The sequence below is a fragment of the Plodia interpunctella genome, chromosome 16 (assembly GCF_027563975.2).
Source record: "Plodia interpunctella isolate USDA-ARS_2022_Savannah chromosome 16, ilPloInte3.2, whole genome shotgun sequence".
Classification (NCBI taxonomy): domain Eukaryota; kingdom Metazoa; phylum Arthropoda; class Insecta; order Lepidoptera; family Pyralidae; genus Plodia; species Plodia interpunctella.
The window spans coordinates 3,717,281-3,734,236 of NC_071309.1; the positions used below are offsets into that span (position 1 = coordinate 3,717,281).

The 16,956-nt window shown below is 33.9% G+C and overlaps 2 protein-coding genes across 2 annotated transcripts; one reads left to right on the forward strand and one right to left on the reverse strand.

Moving 5' to 3' along the window:
- Window positions 1-512: 512 nt before the first annotated feature.
- LOC128676505 (uncharacterized) lies at window positions 513-2,066 on the reverse strand. Its single transcript, XM_053756643.1, has 4 exons — window positions 1,928-2,066; window positions 1,649-1,819; window positions 1,164-1,307; window positions 513-738 (listed from the first exon to the last, which is right to left on the reverse strand). The coding sequence occupies exons 1-4, from the start codon at window positions 1,991-1,993 to the stop codon at window positions 562-564; spliced, it is 558 nt and encodes a 185-aa protein (XP_053612618.1). The 5' UTR covers window positions 1,994-2,066; the 3' UTR covers window positions 513-561.
- Window positions 2,067-4,752: 2,686 nt separating this feature from the next.
- Window positions 4,753-11,491, forward strand: LOC128676504 (phenoloxidase-activating enzyme 1-like). The gene is made up of 7 exons (XM_053756642.2): window positions 4,753-4,930; window positions 5,653-5,852; window positions 6,555-6,738; window positions 8,157-8,265; window positions 9,715-9,902; window positions 10,524-10,613; window positions 11,045-11,491. The coding sequence occupies exons 1-7, from the start codon at window positions 4,882-4,884 to the stop codon at window positions 11,356-11,358; spliced, it is 1,134 nt and encodes a 377-aa protein (XP_053612617.1). The 5' UTR covers window positions 4,753-4,881; the 3' UTR covers window positions 11,359-11,491.
- The last annotated feature ends 5,465 nt before the right edge of the window (window positions 11,492-16,956 follow it).

Below are 16,956 nucleotides of genomic sequence, written 5' to 3' on the forward strand. Positions count from 1 at the left end.
CCGCAATGAAACACCAGTAATGTATACTGAATCTGTCAAAGTTTGGCAAACTGCTCAACAGCAGTGTGGAGCCGGCATACAATATATCCAGTAGCCACGTTATGGATATACCAGATGGTCGGCGGCAGAGGCAGATCAAGAACGATGTGACGACATCCAGCTCTTTTTGGTAGAATGGTGGAAAAGAGAGTATAGAGTTATAGAAGCAGGAAGGGGAGACCTTTGCCCAGCAGTGGAACAAAAATATAAACAATAAATATATGGACAAATGAAACAAATTGAGTTAGCACCAAAAGTAAGTTCGAGACTTGTGTTTTAGGATATTAATTCAACGATATTATTTTATAACACATACACATATAGATAAACATGCAAGACCCAGGTCAAACTGAAAAAAACATTTTCCATCTTGCCCTGGACGGGAATCGAAACCAGGACCTCCAGTGTAGCAGTCTGACATCATGACCACAGAAGTCGTTGTGGGACATAATATAGGCTTATAAAAAGACAAATTAAGTAATATGCATTTTTATCTTATTAGTAAATGTTTTAATTAGTATGTTATTCACAGTCATAACTCTCAATACGCGCGGCCACAGTGTGGAGCGATATGAGACTAGGGTCGTCCTTGGCATAAAATACCATTTTAACTTCATAGGCACCTTCGTACGCTTCGCTCAAATAATCTTTTATTGGCTCCAAACTAATCTCAGGTGTCTCTGTGAGAGAGTATTTGTCCTAAAAAAATAAAAATGTACTTTTATTACATCTGTATTATGGTCTGACAATTAGGAATGTCGAAGACCGTGAAGTGTATTGCGAAAAAGTAGAAAATCGGACACTGGACCCCGACGTTATACGGGTAGGGATAACCAGGACAACGCTTAGATTAGATAGAGACAGAAATTTTGTAAGTGTCATAATGGAGGAATGTGATTTCAAATAGCTTTTGAAAATATATCTTCAATAAAAAGTTGTTAATAATAACACTGTTAAAAAGTCGGCAACTCTTTCAATAACAGGCAAGCGCCACGTAAATTGTGAATCTGATTTATATATTGTAATTTTCATCAGCCACCACTTACATCCGTCCGAATATTTGAAGAACTTATTATTAAAAAATGTCATATCTCAAAAGGATGTATGTGTAAAATTGCACAAACCTTCATGATATCACAACCTTCAATACCCATTCCTTTCACAATGGGTAAGAGGGGATCATCATTAATACTTTTGCAGATGTCCAATGAAATAGAAAATGCTTGTTGCTTTCCATTTTCCGTGTCTCTTAATACGTCTAAATCCATCTGTAAATAGTATAATACTAGCTGAGCCGCGGTTTCGGTCACATCAAAATATGTGTTTTTCATTCAATCTTTCAACCCCCTTTTCAAGCTTTAGAGTTTGTTTTTTAAAAACAAAGTTTATTTGACGCTGGACTGATTTTTAAACAATTTGGAATAGAAAGATTAAGTTAAAGACGTGAAGTCAAATATAGACATTAATTTTTTTTGTAAATCAGCTCCTAAAGTGTGATGATATTTTGTATGAAATTCATTCGCGGAATTCTTTCAATAGAGACATTATTTTACTTTTTATTTTTTTATACTAGCCAGCCAGTATTTGAATTTAAATAAATAAAAAATACCTTGACGCTCTTGCCTATTGTTAGATCTACAGCAACGTGACCGCCCATAACCATGTTTATATCACCCGTATCATTGTCAACTTTCATATCATATGTTATGGAGTCCGTTAAGATTTTGTTTTCAATACCATCGTCATCTTTTATCCCTTCCAATTGAAATCTGAAACACGTCTTAAACAAACATTAATGTAATATTTTATAGAACTATACATAACTATCGGCTCGTCCCAGCTTCGCTCCGGTGAAACTGGTAAATATACTAAAATTATAAAAACTTACTTCTCCATTCACACATGCGATGATAAAAAACAATATAATAATGAAATAATGTAAATTTGCCAACATTTTGTTCCAGTGAAGAACATAGGTATACTAAGGTTTTAAATTTAATAAAACCGTATATCTATGCGACCTGCGATATAAATACTGATCTTAATCTACATGATTACGTGTTACTATATATCCTGTGATGTTGATAAAATAATTTTTTACATGTCATGCCAGAATGATATCAATCATACTAACAATCAGTTATTTAATAAGTTTTTTTTAATGATATTTTTGACACAGACTTGTAGTCTTGTCGACATTGTCGTCAAAAAATAACTTTTTGAGAAATTAATATTTCATATAATATAAAATGTGACGTGAAAAAGTGCTCGTGAAGGTCTAATTTCTGAATAAATGATTTGATATTGTAACTTAAGGTAATTAAATGTCAGCTACAGTTTTTTAATAGCTGTACAACCTCATCCCTACAATGTCGTCGAACAGTTTGCCAAACTTTGGCGTATTCGGTATACATTGCTGGTTTTTCATTGCGGTAAATAAAAACACTAATACTAACTACGCAATGTACACGAATTTGCGCTGACATATGTCTGAGTTGGGCGACAGTGTGGAGCTTGAATTATAAAATTAATTTAAAACGAACTGGGAATAGGGGAGGGCTCCGAAAGTGACTTAAGGGCGAATAGGACAGATATATTCAATTAGTTACGTATCATTTGCATAGGTGTCGCAATTGGATAAAGTGTGTGACACGTTTGAATAATTTAATCATTCATTTGGGACGGTTGAAGTTTCGGTTACGCATTTTAATGTTGACTCTTCAACGAGTTTGCCTTACCTATACATATGTATTATATATTTATTACAAAATCTCTATTATATTGGAACTTGGGTTTAGTTAATGAAATCATTAGTAACGTGAGAATCTATCCATACTAATATTATAAATGCCAACGTCTGTCTGTTACGCTTTCACAGCTAAACCGCTGGGCCAATTTTGATGAAATATGTCATGCATGTAGTTAAAGTCACCCGTTATACCATATAAGCTACGTTTTTTTTAGAAATAAACCCCCAAACTATAATGGAGAGTGAAAGATTGTATGAAAAACTCCGCTTTCGCAGAGATATTCAGGTGGACTGAGTCGCGGGCAGTTACAGCCCGCAGCTTCACCCGCGTTAGCATGTTTTACCTCGGATCAATTTCATGAAGTCATATACTCGCTTCTTGAACATTTCAATATTGTCTCAGAAGTTATTAGTTTTAGTAACCAAAGATATTTTCTCTCTCTCTAATCTGAAGTGTTTTCCCTGTTGCTTCTACTGCCGTAAAGCCGTCGAAGCTTAAGACCAGCTTCACTGATATAGTTAGAACACAAAAAGATAAACAGAACATCCGAAAATATTTCCACTGTCTTATTGTTTCGAATCTAAATTACAAGTTCTACAGAACAATACGGCTGATTTATATCAGCTAAAGTTGTATGAAAACACAATATAAATCATGAAAACGAATACATTCATTTGTATTTCGAGATAACAAATACTGGAGGGTGACTACGAATTCCCGATCGGAAATGTAAAAATTACGAGAGTTTAAAAGTAGGCGTCATTACCATAAAACTACTATAGAAAAATGATATATGCCCCTGTTAGCTCCATTTGTTTCTCTTCATATATATATTTGAGTTTATTTTCGCTAGGTACTGTTTCGCTAGGTATTGATATTGCTCATTGATCGTGTCGATATCGTTGAGATTTTGTAAAAAGAAATACGGTTTTTTATTATTAATAAGTTTTTTTTTCATTGCGCAATTTGACAACTCATTTTTACGATGTTCCAAAGTCTTTATATGTCTACTTATTTCTATTTAATGTTATGTAACTAACAACTGCAATTTTCTTAATCTAGTAGAGGAAAACCGATATGTATGTGTAATATATACAACACTAAAAAAGATAATTTTGTGTTTTTTCTAGCCAGTACTTAATCTTTCTTACTTTTTTTTCTTTTCGAGTATATCATTGCTAAACTTAACAGAACAGGTTGCAATCTGTGGCTCGTACACCAATACTTATTATTATTTAAAAATTATAACATTTGTATTTTTTCGCTTGCTGACTACAGATAAAATATGCGATGCAGCGACATCATCTAACAACGTTGATAAATATGAGGAAAACATATCAATATTGTCGGGTAAATCCGTGAATGACTATCCGACATACAAAATTATGTACCGACAGCAAAGTAATTGACAGATAAGTGCTTATTAAATTAAATGGTTTCAGTGACATCTTTGTTTTTGTGAATCACGCTTTTAGGGATGTCAAATTTTTGCGCGCTAATTTAGTTTGTTTATTATTCGATTCAGTATAAACACTATATTTATGTACTTAATGGCCATTTACTTTAAACTATTAATGTATAGTTTAAAGTAAATGCCATTATGTACATAAATATAGTATTATATTCTAATGTGATGTCATCAGAATATAATACTTAAGAGATGAATAGAATACATCGATAGAAGAAAAGTGGTCTTTGAAAATGCCTACGACGTTAACGAATTTAGTATGTAAAATTCATATTATAACCTCATTTGTATTCAAATATATCGTGTTTAAATATTACTAATTGTAAAAAAAGGTAACGTTGAGTATACATGTGCGTAGCTAAGTTTTAAGGCTAGTCAAATTTTAGAAAAATATCAGACACAAATATATTATTTCATAAAATAAAATAATTTATTTGCGGACGTTACAAACAGGAACAGCAAAGCATATGCTTATACTTAACGCACTGTTCTGACCTCAACGAACCAGTACCGCGAAACCCACGCTCAAGACGCCGCCATTTTTTCCTTTTATTTTTTTTTTATCAGTACCCATTCAAATTAAGAACAATAAATTAAAAATATGTGTAGTGATGTGCCAGTAATATGGAGATAAAATCGTTATTAGTTCTGTCCTTAATTTGGGCATTAGTAGGTAATTTTCTTTTAATTTACAGTCTGTGATTGATCGTGAACTTGTTTGATTAATAGTTTATAGATGTGTGGATCACGTCATTGTTTGATTGTGTGTCTATCGATATAGATGAGGTTATCGTAAGTAATGACATGCCATGCGGAGTAATAACAGCGTTTTATACTTATTCTAGATATTCTACAAATAAAATACTTAATAATTCTAATATTTGTGATACACAAATCTTTTCCTAAAATATCAGTATATATATTACTAACCATATTATAACAGTAGCTTCCAGTAAAATAACTATTTATTAAAACTATTGAAATGTAGCCTACTACAATATTAATCGGGTGTCGAAAATATGACAATTCTATTTAACATTTGACTTCGGTCTATAACATCCAAGACCCAGGTCAATTTGAAAAATATTATTTTCTATGTTGACCAGACAGTGGATCGAACCCAGGACCTCCAGTATGATGACCATTAGGCCACGCAGGTCGATTGTAGCCTTTATTGACAAGCAATAAGAAGTGACATGATACAAGTAGCTTACCGTTAGTAGAATTGACACCCTGATCTAATGCGTCGAAAGAGGGATAATAAAGAACTGGAGTAACAAACTTTCATACTTTCTTTATTTTCGAGTGCGTTAATCGCTGCCCCTGGTGTCAGACTTAATTCAATTCGCCTAAGGGCATCTGGCATTACTTTTACGACTACCTATAAACTTTCAGATAGTTGCACCACACCACTAGGTGAAACAAGCCAGTGTGTCAGTCTGTATGACTGTCCTGCTCTGTTGTCTGCATTCGAGCATCGCCCATTGCCGAGCTCCGTAATCAGCTTCCTGAAGAGGTCCTCTTGTGGCTTCGAGGGCTACGTGCCCAGGGTCTGCTGTGGTCCACTCCCGACGCAAGACGAGGAGCAACCAACTGTAATAATTTATTTCAATATCTCCCGCTTTCTATTTCTTATTCTCTTAGAGTTTGTCACTGTCAGTTTTGACGTTTAACGTGCGCGGAAAAACGTAAAGTACCTACGCCATTTTGTCTAAATGTCAGCAGCGCGCAGGTTACACCTCTCTCGCTACCGACCGTCATCTCATGACGGATCAAATCTTGAAACTATCATCACAAACCATTTCCCATGTACTCGAAAATTAGAATAAGCTATAGTTTTTATGTAATATTTAACAAGGAGGGTATGAAATAGATTGTTAACGTACCTAAACCTGCACCATTTTGACGCAACGACAACCACACTGCAATGTGATTGGTTCGCTGTCTGTATTTGCGTCTAACTTCGAATCGATTCGATTGTGAGAAGTGAAATGCAAACCCGCACTAACCCCTCTGATAACACTTATAATGCAGTATTATTGGGCTTATTATTAGGGCCAAATAAATTCAACACATTGTCGATCTAAAAAATAATTTATTTTAGAAACCAATAAATGTATACCGAATCCGTTAAAAGTTGGCAAACTGTTCGACGTCCGTATGGAGCTGGTATAACGATACACGCACGTTCCTGCAGAAGCAGGAACAAGCGGAGAAGAATCTCCGCTTTAGTGTAAACAGAGCCTGCAATTTATTATAAAAAAAGCAATATGGAATTTTGAATTTATTCCTCCCAGCAAAGGCCCTGGTCATCCACCACCGAGTCAAACAACAACGATGTTGATCCAGTGGAAGATGAGGACTCTTACCCAGCGCCCAGGGACCAGTGTGGCGTCGACACTAACGGAGACAGAATTTATGGAGGACAGTTCACGGACCTGGATGAGTTCCCGTGGATGGCATTGTTAGGGTACAAGACAGGTATTGGAATAATTTAATTGAAAGCAACGTCATAAATGGACAAAATATAAATTATTATTAGTCAGTGAAGCCCTGGGTGCAGCGAAATTAAGTGAAATTATTTGCTAATAGCGGTTGATTATTGCTAAACAACTTTGAAAGCGACTCAAACCTAGTTATATTGGTGTTTTAAAAAATTAAGGGCGTATAAAAATTATTCCTCTTATTCTTTATGTATTTGCACCAATAGTAAATATGTGTATTACATCATATCGCTCTATGATAATACCGAAAATGAAAACCAAAAAGCTATAAAATAGACACTGCCAACTATTAACTGGCAATCTAGAAAATAAATCATTTTTATTTCATTTAAAAAAATCTCTTTTAATAATAACAATGGTATAAAACAGCCTTATAAATACGAAGATGTCTTAAATTGCCTATAATCCTTGAAGCAATCCATATATCATAGACAATAAAGAAATAAGCAAAGAAAAAAATACATATACATATTTTTTCTTCTAATAGCGTTTCTGTCCAAGAAAGATTTATATTTATGCCTGCAGGGTTTTCTAGTCTAAGATATAGTACTTAGCAACAGAATAATAATAATAGCAACAGAATTATTATTATTCGTCTTCACAAAAGAAAAGTTACCTGCTCTTGTAAATCATTAAATGTATCACGTGGGATTAACCTACGACCATCTTATTTTATTTATTAAAAAACAAAATTGTGTGACTAGATTTATTAAACTGTTATTTAAAGGTTAGTAAATGACAACGTTACGTGTCAACTGTAGTTTAAACTCCAAGAAATTACCCAAAACATGTAAAATGGTGAATTGAGCAAATTGCCTCATTAAAAATTAATTTCATGGAAAGTTCCATTACTTATTGCCAAAGATGGGTTTACTCCTGGGCTTAACTGTAGGTTTACCATACGACGATTTTGCGAGAACGAATTAGTATCAAAAGCGTCAAAATGTTTGTGGAAAAATATAAATTTGTGTGATGTGACGATGTAGATACCATTACGTTCTCGCAAAAATCTTATGCTAACTAAACTTACTAAATATAAACATTTTTGCCAGGGCAAAAATGTGTATATGTGTGTATGTCAGGACATAAACCACTTATATTTATTGCTGGTTTAAGTTAGGATTATTTGCAGTAATATTTGATCCATTTAAAATCGATGTTATAATTATGATTTTCTATCTGTTCTTTGAAATATAATTTTAGACACATTTTTAACACTGCTGTGTTTTTTTTTTAATAATGTTCAGTTCACTGGCTGAACAATATACAAGATTACAAAAAGGTGAAAACTCAGTAATATAAATTTGTTGAATTATTTATGTTATTGAAACTACAATTCATTACATATATTGTTAATCAATTAATTTGTTAAATAATATTGTATGTCTCGTCCAGCCTCCGGTAGAATTACCTACCAGTGTGGAGGCGTCCTAGTCAACCGCCGATATGTGTTGACTGCGGCTCACTGTGTCACCGGCGCTATTGAACAACAATTGGGAACTTTGTAAGTATTCTATTCGTAATCAATACTAATATGAATGAAATAGCTTTTGCCCGCAGCTACGCATGCGTGGATTTTAGTTCTTATAAGGAATCGAAGTAAAATTTCAATTAATCTTTTATCGGATACGTATTTTTATCATCTTTAGTTCAATTCCCCCTTTCCCGCTACGAAATTCTTTCTTAGGTCAATACTAATATGAATGAATGAATACTATTCGTAATCATTGATATATACACGGGCTCCTGCGCCTAAATGCTGAGGAATTAACCGGGAATAAACTCAGATGTAAGACAGAAACTACTGTACTATTTTACATGAAGTGAAACTAGGTACTAAATAGGTTAAAAAATGTGTGAACACATCGTCCATTGCCACCTTCATAGAATGCGGACATGAATTTCTTATGAGAATGGTCGGTTCCAAGAACTGAATACTGTGTTGGGTTAGGGCTTGGGGGAAATCCGACATATTCTCCAAATTCCACGACGGGTAATCACGTCAGAAATGATTGTGGGTTGTTGCTATGAGAGGTCAGCGATTAAAAAATACGTACAACTATTTCTTTTTATTTATATTATTTTAAAAATATTTTTTATAGAGCCAGCCAGGAATACAGTCAAAAAGTATTTACTTTTTTAAATGACCGTATTCCTGGCTGGCTCTATAAAAATATTTTTAAAATAAAATTTTAAAAATATTTTTAAAATAAAATTTTCAAGAAGTAAATCTATACAATTGATACAATTTTATTTGATTACTTACTACTCATTTAATATTCGCAGACTAGACAAGTAGTAAATTTTGCTCAATCAAAAATCTAAAACTATTAAACAGCTTTCAAGAGTAATCAAGAAACGATATAGTTAAATTCTTGTACAGTACATGCCATATAAATAAAGGCACAAACAATAATCCCAACTAAATAGGTGGTCTAATCGCTAAAAACTACAAAACTAAATAAATGATATACTTTAAGTGAATGAGTTGCAGCAGTCTACTTGCACATTAACTTTAACACGCAAAGTACTTACGCCTTTTTGCCTAACCGTCAACGGCACGCAGGTCAACGTTAAAGTTGAGTGGTGCAACTCACTTTAGTGTGAATGAAGTATAGTAAAAACCCGTTACTCGCACAACTCAAACTTTTTTGAGCAAAACTTTCTGGCATCTCTGTCTAGACACTGTTTTCTTCTGACATGGTTTCTCAAGTTGTGACGATACATTTAAAATGTACTAAAAGAAATATCCTGCTATTCATAAAAAAGATAAAGCATATTTTAAGCTAAAGTACTTATGTTTTATCTATTTCTGTCTATGGCAAATATTATAAAGTGTGATAGTGAGTGACAAAATATACTTCAGCATAAAGTATGCTTTGTCTTTTTTGATAGGTCGCTAGTTAGTATTATATTAGTAATACTCAACAGTTCAATAAATCTTTGTCCAAAGGGTCACGGTTCGTTTAGGGGAATACGACACCCAGACGGAGGTAGACTGCAGCGACGGCGTCTGCGCAGACCCTCCTCAGAACATCCCAGTGGCGGCTGCTTACCCTCACTCTGGGTACTCTGAGAAGAACAAGAATAGGAGGGATGATATTGGACTGGTCAGGCTGGCGAGGCGAGCCAGGTATTCCTGTAAGTATAAACATTTAAAGGTCTGTTTACTACTCTCTAATATTTATCAACAAGCCAATAAAAGGCCCTAAATGTTGATTTTTATTCATTGATTATTATATTATATCATATCGCCTTGGATAATCAAATATCGATATACATCAGAACTCCACCAACCCACTCCTGAGTGAGTTCTTGGATTTTTGATAATCCGCCAGGGTTAGGGGCCACTTTATTTCTTAATTATATTTTTCCTCGATTGTTGTTGATCCATTATAAAACTTTTTTTTTCACTAGTAAACAAAGAACATTTTATATTTTTGCCACTACAGATAATTATATTACTTTTAAAATAGGTAGTGAAGGTAAAACATCTAGTCTCTTGATGAACTCGAACTCAAGAAATATAGGTTATTCAATTCAATAAATATTTGTATATATTCATCTAACTGAAACCTACAAAATTAAAACTTATTTCGAATTATGATTTTTCTGAATAAAACTGATGGCTTTGCTGCCAGTTTCGATCATTTCGATTTTCCTGAAGTCTTTGCTTATTTTAAAATAAGAATGGCTGCTAGTTTCGGCGCGTTTACTAATCAATGGACGACATTTAAAAAAATGAATGTTCTTTTTTTATAGATTACGTCCAGCCAATATGCCTGGTCGGCAATGGACGTATATCCGACGGTAGTGACGTGTACGTCGCGGGTTGGGGGAAAACCTTAAACGGTGCGTATCGATTCAACCAAGCCTTCCATTCCCTGGAATTCAAATTATTTGATCATGTTGCGTGTTATAGAAAATTACGTTCAAAAATGTCTTGAATATGACATATTTTTCGAGTTGGTTTGATAAAAGTGTCTGGTGTCAAGCATTTACTTATACTCATATTGTAATAAATAAAAGTATACAAATATCAATAAATATATATAGTAAATATGTATAGTAGTACATATGGACCAATCACATAAATAGAGTTCGAGGCTTGTGTTATGGGATACGAACTGAATGATACTACTTATATTTGAAGACAAATACATCCAAAATACTAGAACTTTGTTAAAAAACCATACAAATCTTTTAGATTGGAAGATAACGCTGGACATTTATGTAAACAAAAGTATCGACATCATTGATGAAGTTTGTGTTTATTTTTGTAGGTAAGAGCAGTCCCGTGAAGCTAAAACTAAGTTTGCCCACGTTCAACAAAAACCAATGCGCGCAAAAGTACAGGACACTAGGCGCCGAACTGATTGAGAAACAGATATGTGCCGGCGGTTCTTTCGCCGAAGATGCGTGCAGGGGCGACTCTGGTGGTCCTCTGATGAGGAAGAGACCTGAAGGCATATGGGAATCTATCGGAATCGTCTCCTTCGGCTACGGCTGCGGAAGAGAAGGCTGGCCAGGCGTCTACACCTCGGTCGCTGCATACAATGACTGGATAAAGTCAAAATTATCCGCAACGAATGTTTAGTGAAGTTAGGAATTTTAATTTATTTTGAATTTAGGAGTGAATGGAGTAAAGTTCAAATATGAACTATTTTTTTATGAATAAATAGTGTCTGGGACACGATAAAATATTTGCAAAGATATGTCGTAAATCAAAACGATTTTTTTTTTATTCTCTACTAACCGTACCGTAGAGTTTCATGCAGGGTAACTTGATATGCCGTTGACTGTACAAAACCAAGAATGCTTATTCAACACGACGTTGAATGTGTTTAAACACATTTTTCTCAGATAAATTAAATAAACAAAGTACGTATACGATGCCACAACACTCATGCTTCAATGATTAAAAATAATTAACCATTTACGTGTTTCGCGATCGTAACAATAATCAAAGCCACACAATCAGGCAAACCGCAGACTGACCTTCTGTTATTATCTATGTTGTATTGTAAACATCTGACGTAAATGGCACGTCAAAATATTGTAAATATAATTAATGAGCATTCGCTCGCTTCGTGTAAATAGGCCTTTAGACACACAGACCGACAGTAATGTCAAATATATAATTTTTATATTATATAAAGACCCGAAACTAAAGTACTTAATGTACATGCTGTCTCTTATTCCCATATCGTGTAAGCATCGTGTAAAAAAAGAGAGAACGGACGCAATGAAGTGTGTACTACGTTTTGTTTCGTGATAACCCCGCAGTAGACACTAACATGAAAAGGAATATACACTTAAATCTGTATACAGACAGAGTATATTGCTTTTATCTATCTAATAAATGAATTTTATACGATTCAGTTCCGTTTTAAGGTCGGGTAACGATAAAAACATCCTCTATGTGAAAATGACGACAGTAAAGGAAGCCATTTGGTGCTTAAAGCGATGATTGTACAATACCGTATTATTGCAACTGATAAATAAAATTAGCATTTGTGGGAATTGAACTAAAGATGACAAAAATACGAATTTGAATCATAGTAATAAATACATTTTTGCCAGTCTTAGAGTACGCGATAAAAGAATAACAAAAATTTTACTTCGATTCCTTTTAAGAACTGAATTCACGCGTGCGAAGCCGCGGGCAAAAGCTAGTATAAGTATACTTATCAAAAAAATATAACAAAATCTGTGAAACTACAGATTTTTGTTCCACAAGCCTGTCTACAAAGTTTTAATCCTGATTTATTATTTAGAGGCAGAGTTTTACCAAACTACTTACACAGCGTAAATATGCAAAATGTATTCGGAAAATAATAGCTAGCTTTCCTTTTGGATGGATTAAGAGGATGGGCCACGTGAAGCCACTTGAGCTCAATTTTGCCAATGCAAATTGGAACCACGGCACTCAAAGAAGATTAACACAGGATAGGGATAATAATACGAATACAAATATATTGGCATGTTATGGAATCCAAAAAATAAATGAAACTAACGAGAAAGAAGGTATTTTTTTCCAAAAAATACGTATCCCTTATATATTACATTGAATTTAACTTGAAAAATATTTCAAAAATATCGAAACTGGAAAGCACTGGATCAACAGAGGTGGCAGAGGGTTATCGATGGCGGCTAAACTTTATTTATAGTCCTCCAAGCGGGAAGCGTTAGCGGATGACAGTTCTGTTATTTGCGATCGCTTGATCTTTGATTTATTGCATCTATTCACGATAATTCTATGATTTGGTGTTTTTGGCGAGACTGATGTAGAAAAGGAACATAGAAAATGTCGTTTATTGCCGTGGTCCTATCGCGAGGTACAGTCGAGGGCAGATAACAGATAAACCTGACCATCATCCATCTAACTTCATCTGAACGGCCGTATTTAAATAGGACTGGACGATCCAAGGGTGTCCTTGTGCAACCAATAAATTATTATTTATCTAATAAAGGATAATTAATTATCTTTCACTATCTATATTATCTACAAAAGAATCATAATTCTTTCGTTGTCCTCACAATAAATCCCTACACTTAGAACATTGTAAGCATTTTAATTGCCCGAACATCAATATCGAATATTCCGTCTAGTACTAAAAGCTTTTTCCAGTCTGTTCATTGATACAAATGGAGGTAGTCAGATCTTCGACACAGCACATTTGTCAAGAGTAACGACTGATGAGTTAGCCCGTGTTTACCCAATCAGTGGGGTGGTATGCTCGATCAATGGATTGATGGACAAATTAACGGCTGTTTGTGAAGCTAGATCACAAGCTAGAAAACCAAAAGAACGGTATTTTGATTAGTTTCAATTATTTGTTGCAAAAAAACCATTTATAAAAGTACAATAGACGGACTTAATGCGAAAAGCATTTTTAACAGCCAACTTCTGGGTCATACAGAGAATGCTGTGGGTGCATATCGTGGCATATAATCCCGCCCAGGAAAAGACCACTCCGTACGAGGGATAAAAAGCCTTGACAGCTGTCAAGTTTTTTTTTTTTAATATTTTTTTTTGTTTCATCACATCAAAGAATACATACAGCAATGCCTGACCTGGGTCTTGGATGTTTCTTTATATATATGTTTTGTAACTGTATATGTTTAATTAGTATCCCATAACACAAGTCTAGAACTTTCTTTGGGCCAACCCAATCTGTGTAATTGCCCATACATATTTACTTATTTATGTAATACAGAGAGAAAGCCAAGATTCTTTCTTAAATGTCAATACCTCAAATTGACTTATTTCTTGTTAGAATTTAAAACAAAACAGAATAATAACCTTCCCGATGGTCTGTTTCATAAATCAATCGCCTTCAAGGAAACTCAATAAATATCAACATTTATGGGCACGGGTAAGGTTATCGGCCTTATACATAAAACAAGAGATACATTTGCGAATCGCTATGATATGTCTGTGACAGATCAAATGATAAATGTGTTTTGGTCCAAAAATACTTGTGGCGGTAAACACAAGGTAGAGTAGTAATACACATGTGTAGAACATTACTTCCTTATACAAACGTGCGACGTGAGGAAATGAATCATGGAAATTTTATATTCGAAGTGAATTAAAAAAAAGAACATTATTATTTTACGTCCATAATCTGAATCACCTGTTAGTGTGTAGGCCTTCCTGACGACCTCGGTGGCGCAGTGGTAAGGTTCTAGCCACTGAACCGAGAGGTCCCGGGTTCGATCCCCGGTCGGGTCATGATGGAAAATGATCTTTTTCTGATTGGCCCGGGTCTTGGATGTTTATCTATATATGTATTTGTTATAAAATATAGTATCGTTGAATTAGTATCTCATAACACAAGTCTCGAACTTACTTTGGGGCTAGCTCAATCTGTGTGATTTGTCCTAATATATTTATTTATTTATTTATCAACCACCGATATTTATGAAATATCGAATAATTATCAGATAAAAATACGTCTTTTGAAATCTGTACTATGACAGTAAATTAGTTACGGAATCTAACATACAAACACACTTACGATAGCAATCCCAGTCTCTAATGAAAAAGTTACAGACTTGCACACAAGCACTCTTAAAAAGAAAAAAAATGCGTTTATTTACTGAATATTTCACAAATATACCACAAACTAGAATAGAGTTGGGAATTTCCGGTAAAATTTTATCGATATCTTCTTAAAATAAAGACAAATCATGTTTAGATGACAATTTCTTTGATTTTAACGTTAAAAGGTCCAATTCTCTCAAGTCAAATACTTATGCATAAAAAAGTTAACGCATAAACTAAAATATGTTAAGAGACAAAACATTAGCTTTAAGCACTGGAAGTATTTTTTAGTTTAGGACTAAGAGGGTAAGTAGGTAATTATAGTGTAATTTTTAGAACTATTTTTATAAATTTATATTTAAATAATATATTTTATAGATTTATACTTGCATCAAAGCACGCAGTATTTTTGGGTTCTAACGAAATTTATGGCAGATACAATAGAGGAAAACATGTAGACATTGAAATTACTCCACCGATTAGAAAGATGATCTTAAATTAATATTTGATCTAATTTCACGGTATTCATTGAATGAATGACGGAATAATCAAGGATTAAAAAATAAAAATACGCCCGTTGCATATTTTTATTTTCTTCATTATTATTGTTATTTTAGCTTAGGGTGAGTTGCACCTGTCAACTTTGACGTTTCCCTTTAACCTACGCGGAAAAACACAAAGTAAGTACACCGTTTTATTTAAACGATGGCGGTTTAATGTTTAACGGGCAGTTTAATGTTAATGTCAAAGTTGACTGGTGCAACCCATTCTTCGATACTAGTATATACGACGAGCCAGCGCTTTCAATTATGCTTATTTTCCTAAATAATTTCTAAACAACAATTTCGCAAATCGATACATTTTCCGAGTCCCATCCCTAGCTCCAGCGACAGGAAATAAGAATCATTTATTCACCGTCAATGCTTAATAACGTTCCCCACAGTTGCCAAGTACCAAAGTTAACAAGATTGGCCTCGCAAATGGTCCGGTAATGATTGTAGACCACAGACGTGTATCGAGATAGATAACCTTTTCCGTGTCCAAATTGTATCAGGACGAATCGTGGCAATTTTTTAAGGGAACCCCCTATATCGACCCAATGTAACCTGACCAAATGTTGCTGTCCAATAATGATTTTATCGAATGATCTAAAATACAGACCAATTGTGATATATTTGCTGACCACAATTTGTTGCCCTATTAGCTATTCAGCTGCCCAAAAAATATTCTGCTATTTAAAATGATACAAATTGATCAATCACTTAAGAAATATTTGCTGACCAATTAACTATTTTAATTAACCAAACATATTTTTTATGCTCTCTAAAATACAATGATGATCTGTACCTACTATACTTATATACCATATGTACTATAACGTGAACAGAGCATTTTAGTATGTAACTATATCTGCTATATCCCCAGCAACATTCAGACATTTTTCAAATATTCGTATATGACCTATGACACAGGTAACAAATGAAAACTATTGAAGGAGACAGATAAAATATCTTTTTTATCACTCAAAGAACACATAGGGCATCTATCTCACTATATGTCTGTGTTGTAAACGCAGTCGCGGCAAGTAAATTAACTCACAAAATTTATTTTATCGATGGAACATCGTGTTTATTTCTGCAATTCTAACGTCCAATGCTTCTTTTGCAGTCAACAATAGACTTTTCTTTATAGATTTTCTTTATAGAAATTTAGTAAAGAAATCTTTCTTTGATAATGCTGAGAAATACTTTTTATTAATAAGTAGCATTTATTTATTGAGCAATCCTACCTCCAACCAATAATGATTGCGATGTTAAATTTTTACCCCAAATTTTTTTTTTTTCAAATTTTAAATAGGATATTTTCTAAATATAATTCTCAGGCTTTGAGGAAAAAAGGAACCCAACGTACCTAAAAACACATAATTGTATTTCTTTTTAATCACAGAAAAATACAAAAGAAATATGAAAAATAATTACGTAATAATTTTATTTTATTTTTCACAAATTACTGAGCTTAACACTTTCGTGGACGCTCGACGAGACACAAAAGAAGTTTAATTGTCAGCAAAACGCATTCATTCGAGACGATTTCCATACCCACGTGTCCACTTTGGCCAACTTCGAATTTACTCTTCGGTATGTT